This window comes from Anopheles aquasalis, chromosome 3 (genome assembly GCF_943734665.1).
Source record: "Anopheles aquasalis chromosome 3, idAnoAquaMG_Q_19, whole genome shotgun sequence".
NCBI lineage: Eukaryota > Metazoa > Arthropoda > Insecta > Diptera > Culicidae > Anopheles > Anopheles aquasalis.
Window position 1 is genome coordinate 8795221 of NC_064878.1, and position 12280 is coordinate 8807500.

The 12280-nt window shown below is 49.5% G+C and overlaps 2 protein-coding genes across 2 annotated transcripts in view; one reads left to right on the forward strand and one right to left on the reverse strand.

Annotated features, from left to right (window-relative positions):
* LOC126577458 (uncharacterized) overlaps nucleotides 1-7302 on the reverse strand; it is a 46895-nt gene extending 39593 nt beyond the window's left edge. Inside the window, exon 1 of the mRNA XM_050239109.1 lies at nucleotides 7191-7302. The gene's annotated coding sequence lies outside the window, so the exon portion shown is untranslated. The remainder of the gene's footprint in view (nucleotides 1-7190) is intronic.
* A 2154-nt stretch (nucleotides 7303-9456) lies between these two features.
* LOC126577233 (calpain-B-like) overlaps nucleotides 9457-12280 on the forward strand; it is a 3578-nt gene continuing 754 nt past the window's right edge. Inside the window, exons 1-3 of the mRNA XM_050238699.1 lie at nucleotides 9457-10191; nucleotides 10611-11282; nucleotides 11351-12280. The exon at nucleotides 11351-12280 is cut by the window's right edge and continues 550 nt beyond it. Coding sequence (XP_050094656.1) covers nucleotides 10051-10191; nucleotides 10611-11282; nucleotides 11351-12280 — 1743 coding nt within the window. The 5' untranslated portion in view covers nucleotides 9457-10050. The remainder of the gene's footprint in view (nucleotides 10192-10610; nucleotides 11283-11350) is intronic.

Below are 12280 nucleotides of genomic sequence, written 5' to 3' on the forward strand. Positions count from 1 at the left end.
TTGCGTAAGGAGGGTTTGTGTTTTGGCCCCGGCCAGGTGTGCGGTTGACCTGAGGAGGAGGATTGCAAACACAACCACCCGGCCGTCCTCCAAGGGTTTTTTGCACTCTTTCTGCTATGAGCTAGGCGGGGGGGCCTGTGTTATGCCGACAACCATGTCGCTGATACGCGGTCGTGATGGCTGGAGACGCACGGTTTGAGACGCCGCACGGTTACGAGTGATCGCGATCACTCTCGATACAGGCTGGTTTCTGCGGCTTCTCGCTCCGTAACTTAGGGCCACGCACCGACCATAAATTCGAAGTAAGGAATTCCATATTTTCATTAAATTGTTCATTAACTGACGGGAAAGATGACATAAGTAACACTGGCTTCACGTCGAATGCTCCCACGAACGACGATGGCGACGCCGACGGCATCATAAAAACGGAGAAAAACCGTTAACACACAACTAAAGCAACTCAAGGGCCGGCTGCAGGACCAACGGTGCGTGACACGTGGGTTAAAGGTGGCACTGGGTGCAGTTAAAGGCAAAGACCCCGTGTGCGCCCCCAGAGCTCTCGTTCGTTCGTTCTCACGCTTTGGAAGATCCCTTTTCCACGTTTCCTTTGACATAATTAGGCGAAGCAAAAAGAAGGGAACGATTAACGAAATCGAAAACTAACAACGAAAAACGTTTTCCATTCCCATCAAAACGGGGACCTGCTGTTATCCGCTTTCCTCTTCATTATTGATGCTTTTTTCGTGATTACGGTGGTGTACGAAGCAATTAAGGAGTGGCCAAAACTATCGCCTGGAACGTGCCAATCAAGTGACTAGATATTAAACATAAACACCGCTCGTCACCTCTGTGCCGGGGGCATGAATAGGACGCTCCGTTGCAAAACAACAACCACGTGGAGCGTGGAGGTAAATCGCAATCGCACCATTTGCAGTTGCGTTAACATCAACAGAAAAGAGAAAAAAAAAACGCTCATCAGCGGATGTTTGCACTGTCAGCGAGTGTGTTTATGATACTGCATATGCTCACGCCCTATCAACAAGTAGAACGACGTATCGTTATCATGTTTCATGCGTCAAGGTTGCAGTTACAGACAAACACGCATACCCACTTTCGCTCTCTCACTCTCTCTCTCTCTCTCTCTCTCTCTCTCTCTCTCTCTCTCTCTCTCTCTCTCTCTCTCTCTCTCTCTCTCTCTCTCTCTCTCTCTCTCTCTCTCTCTCTCTCTCTCTCTCTGTAAACAACAGAACCAAAACATTCGATGAGTGGTATGCAAAAGCGAACAATTCGAAGTGCACGAACGTTTAATTACTCGTGATATGCTGCTAATGCTGATAAGTGACCCCGGACACCACTCAAATCCACTGCCAGGCTTGCGGACAGTCTTTTTTGTGGGTCAACACTCACAATCGGCACAATAATCTCCGCGTGCTGTGCGCGCGCGCTGATCCAGCTATCGTGCATTGAACTTAAAAGCGGATTTACGACGCCGTTTACTAGCACAGAGTTGCGGCACTGCTACGCGATTGATGAGCAGACAGACAGACAGGCAGGCCTGCAAAAGACCCGCGATTAATGGCACCTGGCCACGGGTAATGATGTTGTTTTGTTTCGTTTCGGGAAGTGTTCCACTTCATCACTTCATCTCACGAAATCCGTACCATTCGCGCGATGATTTGGGTCATGTACCGATGACTGGAGCAGAGTACACGATAAAGGGAAGAAGATCAACCCGAAAAAATCCGCGAAATGAACTTTAATCTTTTGCGGATCATGACCGAACAGGAAGTGCCTATCTGTCGAAGAAGAGGAAAATAGAGTCAGAGAGAGAGTAAGCGAGTGAGGGCAATATAGAGATAATGATCTTGGCGGTCGCGAACTTCCGAGTCTTCCACGTGATGGTCGAGCGACTCAGTTCCATCCACTCTCATCAATCAGGTCAATGGTCACGATAGACTTGATCCGTTTTTCCTCCGTTATTCACTGCCGCTTAATTACTCTGTTTCTCTCTCTCACTCACTCGCCTACGATATGATAAGCAAGACAGGATAAGAAACTCATCAACATCGATATTTAGTTGGGTGGAAAATAAGCTCGTCCTTTAGGGTTGCTAATTTTTTTTATTCCTTTCATCCCCAGGACCGGGTTTCTTTGGTAGCCACGGAACAAACTTGAACGAAAAGCTGCGTTGCTGCTCGAGGCGTATTGGAGGGTGGATTCTTGGGGCCCACGCGTCCGGTACCGGCGCTAACGTTTACGTCACAGCAGCAGCAGCAACAAGCAGCCGCTCTAGAAGCGCGTAAGAAGTTGCGTAAAAATTCAAAAGCCGAGAAGGAGCTCGGCGAAACTCGTCCGCTGGTCTTTCTGGTAGGAATAGCGCCAGAGTAGCGCGATTGCTTGCGTGGGTGAGAGAAAGAGCGAGTATCATCCCATCAAAAGGTAACCACCACCAGAGAGTGGTACCAGCACCTCCATCCTCACCATCTTCATCCCCATCTCCGGTTTTCCCTTATTATCAACCCACACATCCCACAAGGTGTGGTTGCCAGTGATCACGAGATAGAGAGACAGAAAGCAAGCGAGAGATAGAGAGCACATCGATATCAGACAGAGTGAGAGAGAGAGGCAGAGGGAGGAAGCATAAGAAATTTGGGACGGTAGGTGGCGGGTGGTGATCGGTAAACGTAACTCGCGGGAGGCCTCTCCATCTCATCTCGCATCGCATCGCATCCTTACCTCTCTCTCGCTCTCTGCTGGTGGTGTTTTCCACTTCTGTGCACTTCTGTTCCGATTTTCCAACCGATGGGCCACCACCACCACCACTACGACCACAAAACCCCAAAGCTGGGGGGAGGAGGAGGGAAGCTAGCGCCCCAGAGTGCCCCAACCCGTGCGCCACCGTACTCCGTCTCTTCTGGCCCGGTCGGTTTCGCTGACGTCAAAGGAGAAAATAACGTCGTAAAATGGGAAACTCACCACCCGTGGCCGTGGAGAGAGGGGGCGGGGTGGCGCGATGTTGTTGCAGCGGGTGCAGAAAACCCACCAGGAAGGACACGCGCGGCGCCGACGACCATCACAATGAGTGTATGTGAGAGAGAGAAATTGTCAGAGCTTTTACCTCGGTGTTTTCCAACCAACTAGCCGTGCGGGTGTGTGAGTATATATGTTTTGGGTTTAGGTCAGGGAACTGACAGCCGAACATAGAATACAAGGTGATGTGTTCTGGTAGTGCCTGGGCCCTTCGCTGTTGGAGGTTGTTCTGTTGCGAATTTTACGAAAGAAATGTTTGTAAGCCCACAGCGTGTTCAGTTTGCGGTGTTTGCAAACTGTTTCATACATATTTTTAGACATTGTTTCAGTTTTAAACAACATGTATTAATAGATGGTATTAATTTAGACAGTTGTTGTGCGTTTTTTTACCATTTATATCAATAAAACCTCTACAGGGAATTGTTTGGAAGTAATGTCTACCGGAAGATACAACATTTTGCCCTCAGTAAAAGCAGCTGTTGGTTTATTTGCATGATTTAGGCTGATTTCTTTTGAGAATAAACCGTGGTAATAATCAAAAACCATTAACAGCAATAATTTGATCAAATTTATGTAGTTCTTGACTATTCAAACAACTTGATGTTGTTGCTCAAAATAATGTTAATTAGTCAAATCCAACCAAAAAAAATGAAGATATTTAGCGTTTTAACTACATTCTGCAGATTGGGGATAGCTTCTAAACATAATTTCCTAAGTATTCGTTACTTTAGGCATCAGCTACATTAATTTTCAACTTGTCGATCCTCAATGGATGACAAGTGGATCTTGTTGATAGAATTCTGATGCTTTAAAAGATCTTATTTTGGAAATTATCTACACTTCCTCCACTACACATTGGATAATGAAGAAACCATGTTGCAGACGCTATAATAGCAAATTAATTACCTTGTTTTCAATGAAAACTATTTGCAAAGTTGATCCTCATAAGTACATTGACATTAGACGTCAGATGTCCATTACTGCTTGGCGTGTTGTAATGGGCTGGGGATCGTCGTAGCTCATTCGCATGCTTATCGTCACCCTTAAGCAGCCTGGTAATACCCGTTAGAACCGTCGGTTTTTCGACCAAAATCGCCAGCCAGCAGCTTAATCACGCATGCACAACAGGTAACACACAATGATGATGATGAACGCGCGCTCTGTAGCAGCCCAAACCCACAGCTAAGAAGCCCCAAGCACAGCCGTTCGTAAGAAAGCCGTAAACCGGACCTTCTCTTCTCGTCCATTCTCTTTCTCTCTCTCTCTCTCTCTCTCTCTCTTGCTCTTTGCTTCGTCGTCCTGACGATGAAGTAGCGCTGCTGCGATCAAGCGTAACAACCTTCTCTCCAGCGAAAAAGGGAGCTTTGGAGCATCGGAATATTATTCACATCCGCCACCGTACGCCCAACACAATGTGTGTGCGTGTGCTTATGCTCTTAGGCCAGGAAGAAGAAAGCGAGAAGAAAAAGCTCCCAAGAGTGGGCAGAGTACCAACTCCACGCACTTCGTGGAGACGGCGAACCGGAGGAGAAGCACACCTTTCCCGTCCGTACAGACAGACCCCAGGGCATGGGGAGGGCAGCCCTGCGGCGTTCGACTGACCATTTAACGGCCAACGACGGGCGGGTACGGATGGCGGAAGAACGCAAATCGACACACTTCCGTTCACACCCTCTTCTCTCGACGCGTCCGCACGGCAAGGGGGCGCCTACCTGCTGCTGCTGTTGCCGTAGGGTTGAATGGATAGCATAATGTATGTGTTTGTATGCTCTCTCGGCTGGCCCATTGCCGGTGGTTGGTGCTGTGTATCGGAACCTGAGTGTGAACCACCGAAAAAAAGGGGGTAAAGGTGTATTGATGAGGTTGTTCTGGCGATGCATAGCGCAACGGTCGGCGCTTGTTGCACGCGACCCTCCTCCTCCTTCTCTTGCTTTTTTGAGGGTGCTCATTCCTTCTATTCGAGAGCTAAAATGGCGAACGAAATGAGGATTCCATCAATGCCGTTCTGTCGACGGGATTTTTCGGGGTTTCTTCTTGCTGCTCAAGAGGCAATCGGCAAAAGGGCGCGGACACAGTGCCGAACGATTGCGCGACAAAATATGAAGCCGCAGCGAATGTAGGTCGAACGGGTTTCGCTGTCTGTTGCTGAGAACGCCGCATGTAGCGCGGAGACCACAAACGGGCGAGAGGGGGTCACATATATTTGGTTTGGTGAGCCGGTTATAGGCACACGATCATCGGGGCGGCTATGTTGCTGCTGCTGCTAGCTAGCCGCCGCCGCGGTGATTGCGTTGCGTTCTTGCGTTGCTCGCTGGTGATGACGACGATTGCGCGCCGCTACCATGACGATCAGACGATGATGACGATGATGCAATGGCTAGCTCGTGGCAGGAGCAGCAGCTGTGCGCTCTAGACCGCACCAGAATCACAATCGAAGAACCCTTTTTTATGTTTCTTTTCTCGCCATTTGACAACGGCTCCGGGTTGTAACCCCCGGAGGCATTTGCTGATAACCAGCAGTACTCTGGTGATTGGCAACTCTCGTTTAATCCGCAGCTAATTCCTACTTAATCCTAAAACGGAACCCGGAAGTCAAGGTCTCCGAAATACCCGAATAAGTATGAAAAACGAGTGGCCAGTATAATTACCTTAGAATCGAGAAGCTTGACGTTGATCGGAGCAAAGGAGTAAAAAACATCTGCTGATGATGCTGTTCTAGAGCTTCTTCTTCCTCTTGGCTTTCAGCTTCTGTGTTTTGAAGTCGTTTGTCGCGTGCTACCAGTCACCTTCGCCGTCGCCGCCGCCGCCACTGCTGTCGTATATGCGACCGTTGTCAACATTATCATGCGGTACACCCCGTTTTTTTCTGACCGAGCCCTCGACCGAGGTATGGAGCATACGTACGCATCATAATACGCACGCACATACAAACAGACTGCTGAACCGCTAGGTTAGCAACACACAAACACACAGGAGAAGGTTTCTGTTGGCCGGACGAGAAAATCCAAGGAGATTCGCGGACCATTCGGTTTCTGCTTCGGAGTGCGGCCGAGAAAGGACACACAGCCGTTGGCTGCCTGGCGCGTAGATAATGATGCGTTTCAAGGACACAGTATTTCGGAGCGCTTTTCTCAATCTTCTGCTCCCAAAAAGGCGCACCGAGTATACAACTGCCCACACTTTCGAGACTGGGAATGTGAGGAAGTAGAAGGACGAAATAAAAAATGGAGCATCTTCGACCGTGCTAGCTTTGATCGATCACACCTCGGGCGCAGGGACAACACACCCCTCGAAGAAAACAACAAAGTAACCGTAGGAAAATTCGCTGATTTTCGATCTCAAGATTCCATTTGTCGGTGCTTCACGGTATGCTGGCGGTGTCGTCGTTGTCCCGGGGCCACACCATGCCCATCACCCAGCTAATTTTCTCTTCAATTTTCCTCGCAAAACACTACCCAGCACGGGCAGGGGCAGAGGCAGGAAGGCAGCCCGTTTCTATGTATGTGGTACGCGCTCCTGCACCGCCAAACGAGGCTGGTACCAACACCACGGCGACGAGCTAGTGAGATGCCAGCCAGCGCGCCCGGTTGTCTGTGTTTGTGAGATCACGCCAGCGAGAGCCCCGGACAGCCTCTCCAATATTCGCCGTATTATGGCCGTCGTCTGGATCCCGGATTCGAATCGAAATCCGCGGACTGGAGGGTGGTGCCGGAAAAGCGTTACCCATTTCACTGGCCTCTGGGTCCGCATCGCGAAAAAAGTCCCGTTATTCCGTCCAGTCAACTGCACTCGCGAGTGTGCTGCGATGTTCGACAATAATTTGGCGATTTTCCCGAAAAAGAAAAACCGATTCTCCTCTTCTGCACCAATACAGCAAGCCTCGAGCGACACAAACACTCACACACACACACACACGCGTAGATACACGCACGAGAAAAACGCACTGAAAAGCAGGGTAGCCATTGACGACTTCTGTGAACAGGCCAACGCGACCGTCATCGATTCTCGGACACCACTTTTTCTTCTGTCTGCCTGACTAGGGAGGCTCCCCTGACGACGTTATCCTTTTTCAGAACACAGAACAACCAAAGCAACGGTGCTGCTGCTCACCCGACACGTCACGTCACCGCACGTCTGGGAGAGGCCACTTTTGCACGCACCGAAAACACCGCCGAGGTCCGTCTAGCGGAGGTATCTGCTGCAGCCCCGTTTTTCGGTGAGGAGATTGGTCTGCTGCGTCTGCTGCTGCTCTACGTCAACATTCGCCCCCAATATCCGCCGCCGCGTGTGCTGCTCCAGGGAGGTTTGGGGTCGTGCGCGTACACCTTTCACCCGCCGTACACCGTGAGAGCGCCGCCCGCCCGAGAGAGAGAGAGCCGGAGACCGAGAGAGCGAAAGACAGCGGAAAATCTTCTTTTTCCAAGTTCTTCCGAAAAAAAACGGTGTCCCGCAAGATGCTGCTGAAAACGGGTGGCACGACGGAGGGGCCGGGGGGAATCCCTGGCCGGAAGTGTGACGACGGGTACCTGGACGGGGTCCTTTGCAACATAACCTAGCACCGATGCCCGAAATGCAGCCGTTTTTTGCTGGGGAAAGGTGTGTTCCATTTAAGGGTACCGCTCCTCGTACGCCACACAGGCACAGACACACTCACAGATGCATGACACATCCTTCGTCGATTTCACTGACCGTCCTGGAGCCCCCGCTTTTCCCGTACACGGAACCTACGGACGACACAGCGATATCGGTTGCTCGGTACTTGGGCGAAGAAAATTAAACACTTTTTTACGTACGGCAACGGATCAAACGCAGGAACGACCACCATTTACGGCAGAGAGAGAGCAACGCACAGCGCAACACACACCAGCTTGCAGTACTGTTGGTGCGCCACGGTGGTCGCGTTTATACGGCCGCATTCGCTGCTCCCCCCAAAAAGTGTAAACGGGTCAGGATGCGAGGGGTTCGATTTTTCATCGCAAACGGTTTGCTTTCTAGTCAGGTTTGGCCTGTTAGCATCACAGTTTATGTAACAATCCGTAAATTAAATGGTTATCGTAGAAACCTAGACGAAAAAACGTTGCTGTGATGCTGTGGTTATTTAATCTGGTAGCATAAACATGAGCAACATAGGTACCTGCCCAAAGTGTCTATCAAAATGTTTTGACTGTAACAGGTGAAGTCATAGCACTTCACTCGCCGCCATATTGGACTTCAGCTGCTGTCAAATACATGTTTACCAAATCGACAGAAAGCGTTTGGTGATACGAAGGATATCCGGAAATTTTCAATGATTTTGTCAGATATAGTATCGCTTTTGTTCGTTTAAATGATTCATACTCATTGTTTTCAACAAACGAGCGAGTGATCGATCACTTACGGGGATCCGTGGGGCACCGCTTCCAGCGAGCATCATCCGCCGGTAGCGCCCAAATCATCAGTGCTGTCCCGCGAAGGGATTGGAAATTTGACCTTTTACACTGATTCTAAACAGAATTCTTAAAAACTTGGAAAACTTGAACCTTCGAAACAGATTTCTTACTCCTCAAATCGAAAACAGCATCTCTGATTTCAACCAAAACAATCTTTCAGAAGACTACACGATCTGTCAGTTTTATTCATTTATTTGTCTAATCGTCGCCAGCGGTTTTGTTCGGTATGACATCACCTGGTTAATTGACACATCTTGAACAGAACGCAACGCAAACGCCGCAACTGCAAGTGCTGCATTCCCGGAGAAACTAACGCACCAACACTAGCAGACAAAAATTTAAATTCAATATTATTTTATGGAAATTATCTTTCTAAACCTTTTTTCCTTCAATACTAACTCAATTCTCTTCTACAGCATATTTAACATATCGCCAAATTCTGCTTACTTGTATGTTGCGGTCATGAGATGTTCAAAACATGAATTGTAAATTATTTTTCGACTAATGTTTATGGCAATTTGTGATTCATTTAATACTTTTAGTTTTATGAGATTCAATTCAATCTTAAATTTAAAATTAAACTTTAAAGACTTGCATATTACAGCATAAAGTAAGAGTGCTGTAAAAATCTGAAAGTTCACTTTACTCGCTTCCAAATTTACAAAAGCATAATGAGACTCCCTGGAAGCACGCTGGTGATAATCAGAGAGCAAACACAGCATGCATTCTCCCCCACCCTTCGGGGGCTGTGATTGGAGCCTTCGATATCTTCGCGAGCGGGTTTAAAAAAATCCCCACTCTTTCAAATGCCGCATGGCAGGAGCATGGCAAATTCTCTCGCACGTTTTTAACCCTTCTCGCGAGAAGTGACCCGCTCTATCCAAGGCGCTATCTGTCGCGGTTAGAAGTCACCGACTTCGTTATTATTCCAATTTGGTTCGCCACCGGCCACCGGTAGGGTTTATTGCACGATCGAGCGATAGGCAGACGATAGTAAGCAAATAGTTCCCGGCAGACATCCTGGGACCCTCCACAGTACCAACCATTCGGAAGAGGGGGGGCCATAAATGGAGGCGCAATAGATAGAAGGCTAGTACAGCGACCGCTGATAGTTCCATATGGTGTTAGGAACCGGTTCCATCACCAGGGTCATTTGCAATGGGGCCCAATGTCGCGTCGTCCCTCGAAGCTCCAGCCTAGTGCGTATGCAACAAGTGTGACCGGAAGTGAACCGACTCCAAGCGATGCACCGTACTCCGTTATAGAGCGCGAGACAAATAGCGGTGCTTCGCAGAAGGGAGTTGGTGTCCATGATTCACCCTGATAAGACCTCGTGTAGTAGAGGTTCTCGATTGGCGACGATCCGCCGCAGTGCAAATTTGCGTTAGTTGGAAGTGAAGCGGCACGGCGTGAACCACGCTCGTACAAACAGCGTGCAGCCCCAAGCGGTGTGTGCTCCAAAACAAACCTGCTTTCGCTTTCGTTTTCGTTTCGAGTGTCGCGATAAGAAGACCCACGAGAAGACCACAGAAGGGGGCCTTAAGAAATGGTGGCATCTGGAACGATTTGTATGTAAATTTGTGCGTTAGACATGTCGTCCAAACCGGTAACAACCAGCAAACCATCGGCCAGTGTAGTGCCAACTCGAGGCATGGCCAGGAAAGTGTTCGAAGGTGGACGATCCTCTTCAGCTTCAGCCAGGTTTATACCAGTTTCATTCAACAACGATGAGGTAATGAACGGGAGGGGAGATGGGAGTGGCATCCAAGTACAACTCGAAGGCGAGTAGCACGAGGAAAGTGTTGAGCGTTATCGCATGATCGCTGTTGTCGCGACAAGTATGTTGGGTCGACCTCCGTAGGTCAAGGTCAACCCAATCAGCTTGTGGCGGTTGTACTGCTGTTCTACTTTCGGTTCATTGGCTGGAGTTATCGGTGGGGATCCCAGTTCTCGAGGTCTCTATCCACCATTGAGTCACATTTTATTGGGAGACGCAGTACCATATGGAACCACATGGAACACGTGTCTAGGGCAGACGCATGAGTAAACGCGTGCACACTGTACACTTGATCAAACATCAACGCTGGGACTGTCTCTGCTGTGTCCGTTGTCCGCATTATTGATGGGACTCCCTTATCCCTTGCTTTCCAGCCACACTACGAGACATCAACTGGTCATCAGAATTTTTACGATCTACGCACGGTTTGCCTCGATCGAAAGACACTTTTTGAAGATCCAGACTTTCCACCAACAGACCAATCGATCGGCATCCCATCGATCAAGAACGTTAGCTGGAAGCGACCAAATGAGATCAAATCGAGCGCCCGTTTCTTCGTAGACGGTGCCTCACGATTCGACATATGCCAGGGTTCACTGAACGACTGCTGGCTGCTGACGGCGGCCGCAAATCTCACCACTTATCCGTGGCTCTTCAAAAGGGTTATACCGGAAGATAATAGCTTCGCTGATGAGCATTATGCTGGATTGTTCCATTTTCGCTTCTGGGAGTTTGGCCGTTGGGTGGAGGTAGTGATCGACGATCGACTACCGATCGATGGTACCACTGGACAGTTGATCTTCAGTCGCTCCTCGAAACCGAACGAGTTTTGGAGTGCACTGTTGGAGAAGGCGTACGCCAAGTTTTACGGTTCGTACGGGGCGCTGGATGGTGGAACGGCCCGTGAAGCGATGCAGGATCTTACCGGTGGGCTGACGGAGTTCTATCAACCGAAAAAGTTGCTGGCAGCGCACCAGGAGGATCAGCTGTGGGAGATTCTGCGCAGTGGCTCGGAGGCTGTCTCACTGTTTGCCTGCAATTTGAAGGTATTCCCCGATGGATGGCCCAGGAGTCAAAGGGTTGTCGTTAATGCATCTCCTTTCCTCTCCAACAGAGTGATCCCACGGGTGAAAATGTGGCCACGAAGGAGGGACTGTTGCGAGGACATTCCTATTCCATCACCAAACTGCACGAGGTAGTCGGTCTGTACAGTGACAACGATCGCGTACGCTTACTCCGTGTCCGCAATCCATGGGGTACGGGCATCGAGTGGAACGGACGGTGGAGTGACAAGTCCCGGGAGTGGAAAACACTGAACAGTGCGGAACGTAAGGGCATTGGATTGACGCTCGAAAATGATGGCGAGTTTTGGATCGAGTTGAGTGATTTTATGAAACACTTTGATCGGCTGGAGGTTTGCCATCTGTCACCGGATCAGCACAGTACGGAGGAATCAAACGTAACGCCCAGTGCAGAGCAGTGGAAACTGCATGCATTGGATGGCCAATGGATTCGTGATACAACCGCCGGTGGTAATGTAGCCAATCTCGATACCTTTCCCCTGAACCCACAGTACACGATCCATGTGCAGGATATGTGCGGAAAATCGTCGGTAGTGATCGCACTGATGCAGAAACATCGTCGCACAGAAGCGTTGGATAGTTTAACGATCGGATTCATCGTCTATCGAGTGACACGAGAGGATCTACGGATGAAACCCGTACCGAAGGAGTTCTTTCAGCAGCACGATCACGCGATCGTTGGTGGTTCGATCTTTATAAACGCACGCGAGGTAAGCTGTCGCCTTTTGCTCGATGTTGGGCTGTACTTGGTGGTACCGTCAACGTTTGCACCCCGTGAAGAGGGTGACTTTTTGCTGCGCATCTTCACCGCACGCTGCAACACGTTGAGTGATAACGATGCGATCCTGTGCTTCGGTACTATCGATGATCGTATCACCGAGCAGAGCCAACTGTTCGATACGCCCCGGTGGGCGATTCTAGCGAGCTCGTTCTACAATCAGGCCGATAAAAACCAACAAATC